General features: G+C 53.0%; 1 protein-coding gene across 4 annotated transcripts; it reads left to right on the top strand.

The window, feature by feature from the left end:
* Positions 1-1,552: 1,552 nt before the first annotated feature.
* TRIM38 (tripartite motif containing 38) lies at positions 1,553-13,956 on the top strand. Of its 4 annotated transcripts, none has more exons than XM_081120563.1 (7): positions 1,553-1,700; positions 5,017-5,519; positions 7,400-7,495; positions 10,978-11,208; positions 12,150-12,172; positions 12,261-12,373; positions 12,839-13,956. In XM_081120563.1, exons 1-7 carry the CDS (start codon positions 1,610-1,612, stop codon positions 13,360-13,362), a joined length of 1,581 nt encoding a protein of 526 aa, XP_080976689.1. In that variant the 5' UTR covers positions 1,553-1,609; the 3' UTR covers positions 13,363-13,956. The 4 variants fall into 4 exon arrangements, with proteins under 4 accessions (XP_080976689.1, XP_080976691.1, XP_080976690.1 ...); XM_081120565.1 differs by lacking the exon at positions 1,553-1,700 and adding an exon at positions 2,350-2,705; XM_081120564.1 differs by lacking the exon at positions 1,553-1,700 and adding an exon at positions 3,197-3,665.
* The last annotated feature ends 3,062 nt before the right edge of the window (positions 13,957-17,018 follow it).

Below are 17,018 nucleotides of genomic sequence, written 5' to 3'. Positions count from 1 at the left end.
CACCCCCTTTATGATTTTTACAGAACCAAGTGTTATTACATCAAGTTGGTGAGCGCTGCACTTAAAGAACACGTGTCTTAACTTATAAATGTCAAGAGTAATGTAGCAGAAAAGATCAAGGATCCTTTAAAAAACTAGGTCGCCCTGGCTGGGTATTACCAGGTGCTTTCAATTGGAGCGGTGCAATCCCAGTTTTCCTTTTGAGAATTTGCTGTGTTCCAGGCATGGCGCTGGCTTCTGAGAACAGCAATTTGTTTAACACCCGACATTTGACTCCACAGAGTTCAGAGTCCGCTAAGTGAGATGGACCCAAAGACAAACTAGGCTGGAAAGTAATGAAAACAAACAATTCGATAAGGACCCTGCCAACACTGGGTGTAGAGGGAGGGCTTCCTGTAGGAGGCGGGGCTGTGGTCGGTCTTCTCGGATGGCATGAATGAGTCAGGAACATGAGGAAGGACCTTCCAGAAAGCAGAGCCATGTGTGGGGAATCAGGATTGTTCAACATGGCTGGGGATTAAAGTACAGAGGTAAACTTACTGGAAACATGATAAACATTAAAAAAAAAAAAATCAATTACTTTTCCCAGTAGTAGAAGAAGTCAGGAATGGAAATAGAAAAGTTTTTATTGCTCTGTAGCAACAGTTGGGTAACAAGGTGGTAAAAAAAAAAATCACTGTAAAACTAAACCAAAAGGTGACTACAAAAAACCAACACCTATGGCCTATGCATGTAGAATTATGTGTGTGTGAATACACATAAGTACACATTTATCTAGGGGTGTGTGTGTTGACGTGCACGTATGTGTATGTATATGTACACACATACACACAGACAGACACACACATAGAAATGTGAAAACTCAGGCCCACCCCAGACCCACTGACTACTTAGCACTGTAATCAGTTCATGTGCCTGATAAATTTAAGAAATGCTGTCTTAGGGCAGTGGAAGAAAACTGCGAGGGATTTTCTCAGCATGCAGAACAGAGAGACCAAGAAAAACGTGTATGAAAATGCAGTTAGGAGTTGGAGAGTGTGCCTATGACTGAATTTGCTTACGAGAAATAAAAACACGTTCTGCAAATTGCTGCGTGAAATTGGCACTTTGGAAATGTGTTGTATTTTCCTGGAGCCCCGGCACACTGTGTGTCCACATATGTGCGCTGAGGGAGCCCAGGCACCACAGATAAAGGTCACTTTCCAGAATGTTACATAAACGGCCCTGTGACCTGGTCCTGCTGACCCCTCGCCCAGATTTCCCGGTCCCCAGACTTGGGAATTTTTTTTATCTGGGTGCTTTGGGTTTTTCAAAAATCAAAATGTGTTCTCTCCTTTTTCTGATTCCATAGTAAGTAAATGCTCTTTGTATAAAACCATAAACAACAGAGAAAAACCTAAGGAAGAAAGCCGCATTCATGGAAAATCCCTCTCCCCAGAGCTGATTACCTGGGATACGACGCTCGCTCTCTCCTCTTCCCGCCCTCCCTCCAGCAGAGTTTATGGGACTTTTCTGTGTTGCCTCCACTCACATTTTCAGGTTCACCTTCCAGGACCACGCCAGGTCAGACCCCAGCGTCCGGTCTCCTGCCCGTGATAACATCCCGGCCATGGCGAGTCTGGTCTCCGATCCTCTGGGCAGCTCAACTGAGGCACCAGTCGCCAGCCCAAGTCCGTGGGAGATGTTTAATTGTTTTCAAGGTTTGCTATTTCCCAACTATTATGGCTTTATGTTTGAAATAGAGGAGAATGAATTTTATATTAATCATTCATCTTGGACAAAGTCTTTTTAAAAAACAAACAAAACTAGATTATTAATTTTTTGAGTGTGTCCAAGAGTGATAGATACCTTACTAACTGCTGCCTTGAAACCACCCTCGGAGGTTCAGTTCTGGGGAGGGGAACAGCATCCTCCCGCCTCCCGCCTCTGACTTCACTGTCAGACATGGAAATTATGCAGAGAGCAGCTATGGAGGCCTCCAAACTCCAAAACACAAAGTGTAACAGGCAGGGCGGGGAGGAAGGGGAGATTCGAAGCACCGCTGAGCCGGGAGGGGGTTGTTGTTTTTCGTGTTTTGTTTTCAGTACCCCTGGCCTGGACTCCAGGCAGCTTACCAACCCACAACGGGCAAGGGGTCACCAGGACAGGTCCAGAAGCCGCCTCTGGGCCTGGCTCCAGGACTGGGAAAGGGGGCTTCTGACGTTCAGGAGTGGGGCCGGGGGGAGCCCATGTATTGGCTTCTTTTCTGCCCTCTCTCCCACTGCGGTCTTCATGCAGTTCCGTAGCCAAACCTCTAAGGGGGGGTGAACCTTCATCTCATGCCGGGGGAACTGTGGTCTCAAAGCGGTGTGGCTAAATGCCCTTTTCTGTCGTGGGACAAATGCAACAGAGTCGATGAAGTCCCAGCTCTCTGGCCGGAGGGATTTTCAAAAGGGAGCCCCAAGAAACAGAAAGTGGTAGGGAGACCGAGAGGAGGGGGCGCTTGGGAGGCTGCTGCTGAACTCGCAGCCCCAGGCCCTGCTGGGGGACCTGACCTCCAGCCGCAGGCCGCAGGATGGAGCCCGCGCGGCGGGTGCCTGCAGCCAGGAGCCCTGACTGACCACTGGGGGGCACACAGCCAGGCGGACCTGAGAGCCTTGGAAATGGAACTGACCGGGGAGCTGCTGGGGACACAGCCCGTCTAAGGAGCTTGAGTGTTCGCTAAGGTGAAGGCACCAACGTTCTCAATAGTATTCAGACAAGGCCCAGGGCCTCAGGAGCTGCCATTCCAATGGCCGGGGTGCAAACAGAAAGTCCTGGGCATACTGGAATCGGGAAGCCGGCAACAGCTTTCAAGGGGAAAGGTACTGGACAGGTGCCGTCGGCCGCAGACCCATCGGTCTGAGCCCGCGGGGAGGGGCTGATGAGTGGCGCCCGTCGGGGGAAAGGAAGGAGCCGGGCCGGGTTTCGCCTCCAGCCTTCGCTGCTGGGCCAGCGGGACTGTGGCTCCCAGGCCGCCGGGTGCTGGACTCAGCTGGTCCTGGAGGGGCCGGGATGGTGGGGAGACGTCCACCCGGCCAGAGGGGCAGGGCCCAGGTCCAGCCGCCGCCCGTGGCCTGTCTGGAGCCCGCCACACGTGCGTTCCCGCGCTGCCTGGAGGCGGTCCCCTGTCTGTCGCGGGGCGGGGACAGTCTCCGTCTCAGCGTCCCCCGCGTGGCGTCCTCTCCGCGGGGTGCAGGCCCTGGGTGCCCCCGGCCGGCTCCCGGCTGCGCCCCGAGCGGCCGCTCGCCGTCCTGGCTGTTGGGGGCTGAGGACACGTGTCTGAGTCCGCGGCGCGACCCTGAGCGGGGACGGGGACCCCAAGACGGGCGGAGCCCGCGGCCTCCCCGCCCCCGCGAGCTGTCGGGCAGGAAGCGAGAAGCGGCCTAAAAATAGCAAAAAACATCCGCCCGAGGGCGGCGGGCCCCCGGGGCTGGTGCGGCGCAGCGGGGCGCCGTCGGGCCGGGCTGTGCGCCTCCCGCCCGCGCGCCCCTCTGTCTGCTGCGGGGCCCCGCCGCCGGCCCCGCCCCTGCCTGCAGATCGGGGCGCTTCCCGCTTCCTCCGGCCCCGCGGGCCCCGCCCCCGGCGGTTTCACTTCTGCGGGAGCCTCGCGCCCGGCTCGGCGCGGGGACGCCGGCGGGGCCCAGGTAGAGCGGGGGCGCGGGGTCCCCGGGAGGCGCGTGCCCCTGGCGTGTGGGCGGGAGTGGGGCTCCGAGGCAGCGGGGGGCGCTTCTGACCGCGGGGCGCTGGGCCCCCAGACGCCGGGCCGCCCCGCCGCCGCTTTCGCTTTCGCCAAACCGCGGGCCGTGCGCTAAGGAGAGCGCGGGCCGGACGGGCCCCGGGCCCCAGGGGCAGGCCCGGGCCCGGGACGCGGGACCTCAGCCATGGAGCCCCGAGGGCGCCCTGGGGGAAACCACCGCCCAGGAAGGGACGTCCCCAAGGAGTCCTGTGGCTCCCAGTGACTCCTGGTTGTTGGGGGGAGCGGCCACCCCGCAGCTGTGGCCGGTCCCTGCTTCTGCTCGGCCGGTTGTCAGCTGGAAGGAAGGTCGCTGTGCGCGCCGCCTCCCTCCCAGGGGAGCGGGGGGTCCCCGCAGCTGCAGCCGGGCGGAGAGCCCAGGCCCTGCAGGGGTCTGCCTCCCCCTGCCCCCCTGCCCCCCGGGTTCCAGTCGCCCTGGCCTTCTCCCCAGACCAGTCCTGGCCGGAGGGGAAACCACCGGCCGCGCGCCCCAGGGCCAGGCCTCGCGCGGCTCTTCCCAGCCGCTCCGCTGACCTGCGGCAGACAAACCGGTTCTCCCGGGGGCCTTACTTCCACCTCATCCCGGTTGGGCCTCCCCGGAAACGTGTTTTTTTAAAATGTTTTTGGTTTCGTGGTGTTAATCCGCTCTCCAGGATGTATTTTCCATTTATTGGTTGCCTCCTGCACACACCCGGACCAGGCCAGGAATCGAACCTGCAGCCATGGAACGGGAGGCCCTCCGCTGTGCAGGCCGCAGGCTGACCGCTGACCACCACCAGCCAGGGCTCCACTGCGCCTTTGTTCTCGGCGGGTGGGAGTGAGGTGGGGGATCCTGTGGGGTCGGCCCTGACTGTCTCAATGGAATCCTTTGTGAATCACCCCGTTTCTAAGTGTTGCAAAGAAACAGTCCTGGAACTAACTATCGCTGATGATTCCTGATGTTCCTTAGAGTAGGAGTTTCACACGCCCTCCCTGAGCCCTCGCTGCGGCAATGGCGAGGCCCCCACTGTGCTCCCTGGCGCTCTGCACGCTTGGACCAGCGACACCTTCTGCCCTGAGGAAATGTCCTATATTGGGGCTTCGTGGAGCCACCGGTGGCTATTAAGCAGTTGAAATAGGATCAGTGGGACTGAAAAACTGAATTTTAAATTCTAGTTCATTTTAATAAACTTACATTCAAGCGGCCACGCCTAATGTCACTACCCTATTCCACAGCTGCCTTTTTTGCATCTTCTAAATTCCAAACCTTTTCTTGCCTCTAGCTCTAGAGAGACCTCAAGACCAGGGGAGGCGTGTCTCCACCACTGCGGGAAATCTCTGGACCCAGCATTGGAGCTTCGCGGGAAGAGGCATGGCCTCGGCCACAGCCAGCAAGAAGATGAGGGAGGAGGCCACCTGCTCCATCTGCCTGAACCTGATGATCGAGCCCCTGAGCATCAGCTGTGGACACAGCTACTGCCAGGCGTGCATCCTGCGGTTCCTGGGCAGGGGGCCCCTCACGCTGCATCCGCAAGCGGAGATGTTCTCCTGTCCCCAGTGCCGGGCTCCGTTCCAGAGAACCAGCCTCCGGCCCAACAAGCAGCTGGGCAGCCTCATTGCAGCCATCAAGGAGATGGACCAGGAGATGTCCTGCGAGGAGCACGGAGAGCAGCTCCACCTGTTCTGCGAGGATGAGGGTCAGCTCATCTGCTGGCGCTGTGAGCGCACCCCACGGCACAAAGGGCACACTACGGTGCTCCTGGAGGACGTGTGCCTCAGCTACAAGGTGAGTGCCCGCGCTCCTGTGCTCCCCGAGACCTCCGATCATCCAGCCTGAAGCCCAAGGCTGTGCCCCTGAACTATAGCTGTCCTGGTCAGGCTCTCCTCCGCGTCCGCTGTTGCCATGGTGAATTTGTCCCAGTGCTACCAGGCCCTGTGCGCAAACCCACGCCTGCATGTTTTATCGCTTCCCTCTTGTATATAATGGACACCACAGTAGGCAATGCCCCGTGGCAGAGTCTGAATGCATAGGGGACAAAGATGCCTCCTTGTAGGCATCCTGCAGGCCAGGGAAAGAGACTGCCCTGTGTACCCTGGTTTGGGTGCTGGGAAGGGGTGCCACAGAGTGCAGGGAGTCTCTGGGGGGCCTCCCCAGAAGTGAGTCCCGAAGGACATCTAAAAATGAACAGTATGTAGACGTGTGGAGAAGAGACAGGACCCTCCAGGCGAGGGGACCGCGTGGTAAACGCACAGCCAGGGGCGGGGGGGTAGGGAAAGGCCCGTGACCGCCCAGAGCCTGCAAATCAGCTCAGTCTGAGTCCCAGCGCAGGGTGTCCTGACCATCTGAAGCAGTGAAACTCATTTTATTCCCCTAGGAGGGAGAAGGGAGATGTAAGCAAGATTCAGGAGGGCAGCTGAAAGATCTGGAAATGGTTGGCCCTGGAGGATGGCGGGCAGGAGAGGTTTGCATGGCTCCTAAGTTTCTCACCCAAAAGCAGGTCCAGGAAACTGGCTTTGCTGTGGGGGCTGGGCCGAGGTGTGGGAACATTACTGCTTCTCTGTCCTGCCTGGGCCTGAGGAAGATGACCCTGGAGTGGGGCTCCTTGTCCCGTCCCCAACGAGGCGAAGGTGATCTTGTGTCAAGGTTTCAGGCGTGTCCACACTGGCCGCCCCACCCCGCAGCCCAGGGCAATACCTTCAACCCCAAGAAGCAGGTGGTGACTGTAACAGGGCTGCCCCCCTGGAATTTCTTTCCCACCAAGTGGCCGGAGTAGGAGCAGCACAGGGTGACGGTCCTGAGGCCCAGGAGTCACTCCGATTAGTGTGAACTCGGTTCTGCCATTTCCTTGGTGGGTAGCTCTGAGCAAGCTATTGACTGTCTGGTGCCTTGGTCTCCCGTCTGTAAGTGGTGAGAACAGTAGCCAACAGGACCTCGCTCCCCAACACACAGGCCGGGGAGCGGGGACAGGCTTTAAGGACAGGAATACGTGGAGAGCTCAGCTCTGGCGCATAGCGAGGGCGACACAGCCCTTTCTCAAGAATTCAGTTCAAAGAGCCCAGGTGCCGCTTTTTGCAGCGCGGACCACAGCTGGCAATTTGGTTTGGCTTAAAACAGCTCCCCATGGAAATGGGAGAAACGATTTTGAAAGATAACCTAATAGCTTGATACAGCTACTGAATCATTTTAAATCAGCTTCCCGGTACCATTCCCCAGCAGACATCAGAGCTCCCCTCCTGTGTGCCAAAGCCCTGCCCATGTATGGTTCAGCATAGTATTTCATAAAATCTTCTTTTACATGACTATCATCTTACTCTGTGTGCAGTGTTTCCCTGGCAGGACTGTACTGGTGGACAGGGCTCAGGCTCGGGGTCAGCAGGTGAGGTTGGACTCACAGCTCTACCACCACCCCTTATAGCACCTGTTTCTGTAACACAGAAACGATGTTAAAAGTCCTGCCAACTGCTCAGGGTTGTCAAGAGGATCCAATGTGTTACTGCACATACATCCTTCAGGGTGCCTCCTGGCAGAGTGTAAGGCCTCCCTACAGATTCAATATCATCCTAATAGCCTTGGAGGCCTGGGGTTCCCCCCACCCCCTGCTGCCTTGGTGCCTAATGCAGAGTTGTCGAATTGAATAGGCTCTAGTCACCCTATTTTTCCTCCAGGAAAAGCTCCAAGAAGCCGTGACAAAACTGAGGCAACTGGAAGAGGAATGCGTGAACCAGAAAGCATTCACGACAAAGCAGATCAACGAATGGAATGTAAGAATGGGGGGGGCGGGTTCTTACCCTGGCCGGTGTGGCTCGGGGTGGAGCGTTGGCCCACGCACTGCAGAGTGGAAGTTTCGATTCCCAGTCAAGGGCACGTACCTGGGTTGCAGTTTTTGTTGTTGTTGTTGTTTGTGTTTTATTTTTGTATAAGATTAACTTTTATTTTTTAATTATTTTTTAATGTTTCTTTATCTTTGTTGTTGAGAATATTACAGATGCCCCCTTTTTATCCCCACTGATTCCCTCCACCCTACCCCCATCCCACCCCCAGGCTTTCCCCATACCAGCGTCTGTGTCCATGGGTTATGCTTATAAACATAAATTCTTTGATTAATCTCTCCCCAACCACTCCCCCCTCCCCGCCTTCCCTCTGAGATCCCTCGGTCTGTTCCATGCTTCTGTGTCTCTGGGTCCACTTTGTTCATCAGTTTATTTTGTTTATTATATTCCACATATATGTGAGATCATGTGGTACTTGTCTTTCTCTGACTGGCTTATTCACTCAGCATAATACTCTCCAGGTCCCTCCATGCTGTGCCAGAGGATAAAAGGTCCTTCCTCTTTACAGCTGCATAGTATTCCATGGTGTGAATGTGCCACAGCTTTTTATCCACTTGTCTACTGATGGGCACTTGGGCTGTTTCCAGATCTTAGCTATTGTAAATTGCGCTGCTATGAGCATAGGGGTGCATAAGTTCTTTGTGATTGGTGTTTTGGGTTCCTTAGAATATATTCCTAGAAGTGGGATCACTGGGTCAAGTGGCAGGTCAACTTTTAATCTTCTGAGGAACCGCCACACTGTTTTCCACAGTGGCTGCCCCAGTCTGCATTCCCACCAGCAGTGTACTAGGTTCCCCTTTCTCCACACCTTCGCCAGCACTTGTCATTTGTTGATTTGTTGATGGTGGACATTCTGACAGGTGTGAAGTGATACCTCATTGTGGTTTTAATTTGCATCTCTGATGATTATCGACACTGAGCATTTTTTCATGTGTCTCTTAGCCATCTGTGTGTCCTCTTTGGAGAATGTCTATTCAAGTCCTGGGTTGCAGTTTCAATCCCAGCTCAGTTGGGGTGCATGCAGGAGGCAACCCATTGATGTGTCTCTCTCCCATAGATGTTCCTCCCTCTCTCTCCCTTCCACTCTCTAAAAATCAATGGAAAAATTAGCCTCAGGTGAGGATGGACAACAGCAAATGTGGGCTTCTTGATCTCAAGTTATTTTCTGTCTGAGAGCTTAGGTGTAGGGGGTGATGGGGCAAAGCACAGTGATGGTCTCACTAGAGCAGACCAAGTAGGTGAAACCCCAAGAAGAAACCATTTGTTTTTATGCCCTTGGCTGTCTATATCAATGAGAACTTACTTCCTATCCCGTCCACCTTTCAGTAAGAATTGGCCAGGATTCCGATGCCTGTTGGAAGAAGTGGAATCCGTGTGCCTGTTTAGGGAGAGGCATCCCCCACTGCATTTCCAACTTTCATTACCCCCAAGTACCTTCCTAGTTTGGGGGCCTCATTACCTTGGTGCATTTCCCATGGTGCAAGGTGCAGAACTCAGAAGACAAAGTCACTCCAGGCTGAGATGCCTGTTACTCAAACTCATGAGTCTGGTCAAGGAAGCCTGATTTGTATGGAGCATCCTTTCTGCAGCTGCAGACCAGATCCCGTGGTCAGAGATGCAGTCCTTTACAGTCATGTTTACGTAAGATACCAGCTTGCAGTCCATTCCCGAAGGCCCTGAGCTGTGTTGCCTTTTTCAGGGGTTCCTCCCAACCTCTGTCCTGATCCTTTGTTAAACTCGAATTCTCAGAGGACACTCTTACATCCCTCATTTCTGGGGTCTTGGCAGTGGGGAGGATCTTGATTGTCTAACATATATGGAAACACCATCAGTGTCTGTCTCCCCGGACAAAAGCAGAGTTAGTCTTACACACAAGGGTGATCAAGTGGACCCTGGGCTGGAGGATGAATACTTCTCAGTTAACTGTGATAAAGCTGCCACTCAGCCCCCCTCCCCCACTGAGAGTCACTGGACTCTCCTAGGGGCCTGGTTAGAGTCCAGTCTTGGTGTGGTGTTCATGATGAGCTTTTGCTTCATGCATTTGCCTCAGATACAAACAAACTTTTTTTTATCCCTAATAAAAACTCTTCTTATCTTCGTAACTCAGCAATCTTCAACTGGTGTGCCCCAAGAATGTTTAAAACATGCAATACTTGACTATTTAGTCATGGGCACTGAGCTCTTTTCCCTTAGGTTGTTAAATGAAAAAAATGACAACAGCCAATACAACAATAGCCATGTGGTGTGAATGCCCTGTCTTGAACCATAAATGTATAGGTCATATAATAGAATTGCATCTTATCGGTCACATCACATATTAAGGTTGCATCTGACTGGTTAATTCTTGGTGCCATGTACAAGTATAGGCACCTGATTTTTTTAAAAGTCACTGTGGAGCAAAAAAGAGTAGTTAATTATTATTTTGTAAATTAATCAAAATTATGCCTATTTTTATTGTCAGATTGGCAAAAATATTTTTTGGTGTGGTGCAGAATTTTAGTAATTACGTGTGCCATGAGATGAAAAAGAAATGTTTGACCTTGGCCCTAGTTCTGTGATTAAATTATCTAGCGTTCCCATCATGCATCTTGGCTGAGAGATAAGGAAATGGATCCAGGTGACTAAACTCAGTGACCCTGCCTCCTGGTCACGAATCTGCAGCAGGGACTGGGAGACACTGTCCCAGCTCCATGACTCACCGGCAAATAATGTCATGGCTGCTGAGCTAACTTTCTTTTGTGTGTCCCTGTGCATAAAACATATAAAGAACATAAAATTTACCACTTTATTTTTAAGTGGACAGCTCAGTGGCATTAAGTACTTTTATATTGTTCTACAACCATCACCACTGCCATATTGCAAAACTGGAACTCTGTCCCCATTAAACACTAGCTCCCCATCCCCCCTTCCCTCAGCCCTGGTAACCACTGCTCTACTTCCTGCCTCTGAATTTGACTATTCTAGGTCCCTCCTATAGGTGGAATCATATCATGTTTGCCCTTCTGTAACTGTCTTGTTTAACTTCAAGGTTCATCTGTGTTGTGCCTGTGTCAGGATTTCATTCCTCTTTAAGGCTGAATGCTATTCGATGGTGTCTGTAGACCACATTTTGTTTATTGACTCATCCATAGATGGACTGTTGGGTTGTTTCCACCTTTTGAGCATTTTTTTCTTCTTTATATGCCTTTATTGATTTCAGAGAGAGGAAGGAAGAGGCAGAGAGAGAAACAGAAATATCAATGATGAGAGTCATTGATCTGCTGCATTCTGCATGCCCCTGCTGGGGATCTCTGGGCATGTGCCCTGACCGGGAATCGAACCAGGATCTCCTGGATCATAGGTAGATGCTCAGCTGCTGAGCCATGAACCTCTGAGCATCCCGGACGGGTTTGAACATCCTTTCTTGACTCTAGGAGAAGATAAATGCCAAGAGACAGAAAATCCAGTCGGACTTCCAGAGTCTGCACAGCTTCCTGCAGGAGGAGGAGAAGTATTACCTGTGGAGGCTGGAGAAAGAAAGAGAGCAGACCCTGGAAAAACTGAGGGTCAGTGAGGCCAAACTGGGGCAGAAGAGCCATGAGCTCGAGAGCCACATCCTGGAGCTGGAGGAGAGATGCCAGGGCTCCGCCCAGAAGTTGCTGCAGGTGAGGCTGTGCCCTGGGAGGGCTGAAAGGTGTCTGATTCTGAGCTGTGTGGGGGGGAAGGTGCAGAAGAGTGTGAACAGGCAAGGACCCCACCTCGCTCAGAGGTGGCACATTCGTGTGGCAAATTTAAAGGCATATTTCTTTTAGATACAGACTAATATCTGCAAGGTGGCCTCCACTGGTCTACGGGGCACCATCATGTGTATCAGAAAAATATCCCCCCACTGGTGGATGGGGTGTGTTGCTTGGCCAAAGCACTCATGGGATGACTTCTGCTACCATTTGCCTCTGTCCCATGGGCACAGAACCCTGACTGTCAGACAGTCTCCTGAAAAGCTCATCCAGGTGACTGGCACGTGACCAGGTGGCGCTGCCAACATGAGTGATGACCTTTTCCTGATGGGTCCAGAGCTCCTGCACAGCCTCCTTCGAGCCACACGAAGGTGAACTCAACCTGAAGCTGTTCCTTCCAGTTCCCACAAATAGAACTGGCGGTCACACTGCCAGGTTGACAGTGTCTCATGGCTGCTCCACCCCTGTGGGACACCTGCGGCCACCACCTCAGTGCCCAGTCTCGGCGCCATCCACCCATCCCCTGCTGAGAGTCTTTGTGATAAGTGGTCTCTCCCAGGGTCTGCTCTGAGGGAAGTTAGGTCAACGAAGACAAGTCTGGCTGGAGGGAGCATGGGGGAAGCTCCTGGACCCCTCCCCAAGCGGCCCACAGGCTCCCACCACCTCAGCAAGGAAGGTAACAGACTCAGAGGTTGAGAAACGTCCTGCAGCACCGACTGTCCCAAGGGTTGGGGTGGGCATCATTGCACGGGGTGTCCATCGATACCCAAGGCCGGGACTGCTGTCTACTTCCTGGGAGGGAGCGTTGATAGACAGTGGCCCGTCAGTACCGATGTTCCCACACTTACCTTGGTGTTTTCCCCCTGCAGGATGTGAAGGATGCCTTGAGCAGGTGAGCGTTGAATGAAGGAAGGGGGGTAGATGGGGTGCAGAGCTGTTGGGAGGCACCACTAAGAAGCCTTGGCCTCTGCTTACCCCAGGAGTCAGGCTGTGCGGCTGGAGACGCCGGAGGCCCTCTCTTTGGAGATTCACACCGTGTGCAATGTCCCTGAGCTCTACTTTGACGTGAAGAAGCTGTTAAGGAGCTATCGAGGTTTGTGAAGGCATTTTACAAGCACTGAACTCAGTCCTCTGCATCGTCCTTTGGGACAAATGTGATGATGTCTACTTTATGTTTCACAAAGCTAAGCTCATATTACTAGTCCAAGACAAGGCTCAGACTGAAGCTCAGGCTGGTTTTATTTAAAATAAACTGTGTTCGCCCTGGCCGGTTTGGCTCAGTGGTTAGAGCGTCGGAACTGAAGGGACCCCAGGTTCAGCTCTGGCCAAGGGCACATACCTGGGTTGCAGGCTCCATCCCCGGCCCTGCTCAGGATGCGTGCGGGAGGCAACCAATCGGTGTGTCTGGTGTGTCTCTCTCAGACATGGATGTTTCTCTCTCCCCCGCTTCCACTCTCTCTGAAAGCAATGGAAAAAATATCCTCAGGCGAGAATAAAAAATAAATAAAACAAACTGTGTTCTCAGCAACAAAAAAACATGTCTTTTTTTTCCCCTCAGTCGGCGTGACTCTGGATCCAGACACAGCTCATCCTGAACTATTTCTGTCTGAGGATCAGAGACAAGTGACTCGGGGGTACCCCCAGGACAATCAGGCCTCTTCTCCCAGGAGGTTTACTGTCTCACCCTGTGTCCTGGGCCGTGAGAGCTTCACCTCAGGGCGACATTACTTCGAGGTGGATGTGGGCGAAGGAACAGGGTGGGACATAGGAGTCTGCATGGAGAGTGTGCAGAGGTACACGGGCACGATGCAGAAGCCCGAGACTGGCTTCTGGGCCATCCGGCTGTGCACCAAGGACGGCTACGTGGCGCTCACTTGGCCCCGCGTGCCCCTGGATCTGAAGGAGCAGCCCCTGGTCGTGGGGGTTTTCCTGGACTGTGAGGTTGGAATTGTTTCTTTCTACAACATGACCACGGGCTCCCACATCTTCACCTTCCCCAAGGCCTCCTTCTCGGACATACTACGGCCCTATTTTCAGGTTTTTCCGTATTCTCCCTTGTTCCTGCCGGCCCTGGATGAGTGAGGAAAGGAGAAGTCTCCTTCTTGGCTTAGCCAGCAGAGAGAAATAATGTAAAGCCGTGGGGCAGAATTATGGTTTATTTTCTTCACTGCTGTTTCGCCGTACCCAGAACGGCTGTACTGTTCGTGGATCCTCAATAAATCTGCATTGAAAGAAATGGACATAAAGACTGTAAAATACTGTATGGTCAGTCTGAGCCTTGACCTCTCTATCCCCCTTCAAAGGATTCAGAGCTTTGATTTCCAGAAGTCCTTGGGTGACCGGCAGGGTGACTCAGAGGTCAGGAGGTTGCAGTCCTCCCAGTGTGTTTGACACAGTTGGATCTTGTGTGGGGGGTGAGGGAAAGCTGCAGGGGTTTCTGCTCACTGCACACAAGAGCAGGAAAACAGAAATAGCAGTGAGTCTTCTAGGCACAGACACGTGGATTAATAATCTGAGCCAGGGTGCTGGGGGACATGGTGAGTGCAGAGGCCATAGACCTAGTGAGCTCTGCCCAGACAATTACCCAAGTGGGAGAGAAGATTGAGAACTGGCCAGAGTGAGAAGCTTTGAATGCGGAGGAGATTGGGAGTAAAGTGATTTTTGATGGGGACTCGGTCGTGGAAAAGGAGTTATTTTCTAGACAGTGCTAGTGCCAGCTATCTTGAAATATTTTAAAATCTCAGCAAGTAGTTATTGCTGGCATGATTGACTGCTGTCTTTATTAGGAATCAGATATGAGCAAGTAGGCGGTAACTACACACAGGTTTATTTTGGAAAGCCCATTCCTTGTCAAACCTAAATGATCACACCTGAGTTGGCTAATGACAGGACCATGGTGAAGTCACTGAAAACATGCACAGGATGCTAATGATGACCAAAACATGCCATAAAACTGCTGTTACAATAACGTGTGGTTGATAGAAAAATCTTGAAGTCCTCTGACATCCTCTCTCTAGGAGTAGGGGACAGGGAGCGAATGAGTTGTTTCTGGATGTCAGAGGCATGGTTAGGCCCCAACGTCCATCCAGAGGAGGAAATAGAAGAAAAGCTTGATGAACTGACATTTTCAAAAGGATAATTTGGCATGGGCATCATCTTAGCAATCAGTTCGATGCTCAGGGTGTTGCGTTGTTTCATTATTGTCTTAATATCTCAATACCACCCAATCCTGGGCCACAGGGTGGCCCCTGTGACACGGCAGGAAGGGGAGGCAGGGCAGGGCCAGGCAGGGGGGCCGCCTGCATCCCGCGTGCCACTGTCACCCGTTTCCTTTAACCCCTTTCCCTCTACCTCTGGGGCTAGAAGTTAGATTCCTGCTGAGCCCGAAGGGTCCCCGTGGACGGCCAGGTGGCTGCGTCCGGGTCAGCAGACGGGCAGGGCCCCGCGCGCCCAGGGCCCGCGTGCCTGGCAGCAACGGCCTGAAGGTGGACAAGCTGCGGGACGGAGAAGCTGCATCTCCAGGCCGCCACCGAGAGCACCCACCCCGGCGGGTTTGGCGAGAGCGCTTCCAACACCCGCGCTCACGTCCCAGCTGGAACGCGCCGCTCGTCTCGGGTACTCAGGGTGCTCTAGGGAGACAACAGGAAAAAGGCCCTTACAGGACGGGACGCGCAGGCCGAAAGCGAAGGACTATTTGGTTCCTTCCGTGGGGTAAGAAAAGCCTTGCAGAAGAGCTGAGACGGTGGGCAAAGGCAGCGGCAGAGGGGGCAGTGCCCGCAGGGTGGGCCCTCGGGACCCAGCTACGCAGAGGGGTGACCACTGCGCATTGGCCTCTGGACACCAGGTAGCCGGGGACCAGGATATTTGCTTTTATACCGGCAACAAAAGCTCGCTGCCACTAACCCAAAGCCGAGGGGAGCCATCAGTCTGCGGCGACCTAAGAAGCCCACGGGTCCCACATGGTGCAGAAATAGCAGCACGACGGCCACCGGGAGACCCGCTTATATAGAGAAAGTGCCTGCGCTGGTACCTGATTGGCCCACTTGTATGCATATGAGGAATACACATTTGCAGCGTTTGATTGGCCCAGATAACAGTGTCCTGATTGGCCAGATTGGCACGTCGCGAATTTTTGTTAGGGGGCCACTGACTGGTCAGTAAATACGCAAATGAGGGTCTATCTGTGCAATTCTGATTGGATGGGGCAGGTCGCAGCCCATTGGAGACATTAAAATTCCAGGAACTTCTTTATAAGGCTCAGCTCGCTCGCGGGCGCGCACTGGGGGCGGGGGCCTGCGCCTCAGCCTGTGGGTGCCTCCGGGGTGCCGCGGGCGAGGCCTCTGCCGACGATGGCTGCTGCGCTCTGGTCGTGGGTTTCGTCCCGACTAAGCACGAGGAGGCCTTGAGCAGCACGTTCTTTCTGAATGCCGGGGGTGGGGGGGGGGTGGACACTATGGTGATTCGAGTCCCCCAAGTCTGTGGTCCGCCTGCCGTCAGCCAGCGGCCTCCCCCTGCTGGGCAAACTTGGGAGCACGCGGGAGACCCCTCGTTCCGTAATTTCTTCGCTCCTTGTACTAGGTGAAGACTCCCCGTTGGGTTCCTATACTTGTCCTGGACGCCCTGCACCCTGACGTTGTGGTGTCACCCCTGTTTAACTTGTAGTCTGGAGGTATCAGCTTACTGTCTCTAGGAAAGTTCCCTTTAGCCACAAATCTCACCCTGACTTTGACCGTTTAAAAAAACATCCTCTCTATACCCTGGAATTGGGTCTAGGCGCCCTGGACACGGGAGGCCTGGGATGCCTGGGTGGCGGTGTCGCATGGGAGACACTTGTGGGCTGGAGGAGGGGTGTCGAGACAGAGGGAACGTGACTGGAAACGCAAGAGAGGATGGAGATGAAAAGCAGCAGTAATTTAAAAATATAATGAACGTTTCGGGAGGAACATAGGTGGCTCCTTGAGGAATAAGTTGGCCGGCTTCCCTGGTTCTCAGACTGTCAGGAGGGGGTGGAAAGAACCCTGAGATACCACCGAGACCTACACTCTCCCTGCCCAGCTCCAAAGCAAGGAATGATCTTTATAAGGAGGCTCTGGGGTTCCCAGCTTCAGGACTGTTGACCCCTCAAATTTCTTCCTTCAGTCTGAAAGTTCAAGACAAGGTTGCCAGGGTCCTGATGGAATCTCACACGCAAAGATGCGGGCATTCATTAGAGTCGCGTTGCGTGTGTCTGGATGACTTCCCGGTCAAGGAAAATGGGAAGCTATCCCTTAAAACCCACGCTCCGCGACGGTTTTTAATCTATGGTTTCTAGAGGCAAATGTTGAGGGTCACGGGTGAAGCTGATTGTTTAGTTCTTGTGGAAGCCGCACCAGGTTTTCCTTAATCTGATTTAGTTCTTGATGTCATCTTGTCTGGAGCCTTCCTAATTTCGGTTTGATAATCTAACCAGGTTGAGGAACCAAGATTCCATAAAACATCTCATGATTGTGTATCAGTGACGTTATCTTTAAAGCAAAAGGCAGAAACTAAACATTTTGTGACCATTGTTGTTTGTAATTAAACTAATATGCAAATTTTTAATATATTTAATAAATTATATATAATACATATTAATGGAAAATACATCATAGACAAAGAAAATATGGAGAAAATGCCAAAATTAGAAAACTACCTGTAACACAGGAGGTAAGTATAAGGTTAGTTTTTTACTATATATAAAACAATGGGAAAAGAGAAAG

This window comes from Miniopterus schreibersii (assembly GCF_964146895.1).
Source record: "Miniopterus schreibersii genome assembly, chromosome: 19".
NCBI classification, from domain to species: Eukaryota; Metazoa; Chordata; class Mammalia; order Chiroptera; family Miniopteridae; genus Miniopterus; species Miniopterus schreibersii.
The sequence above is the reverse complement of the archived record's forward strand: the minus strand, read 5'-3'. Positions and strand labels throughout refer to the sequence as shown.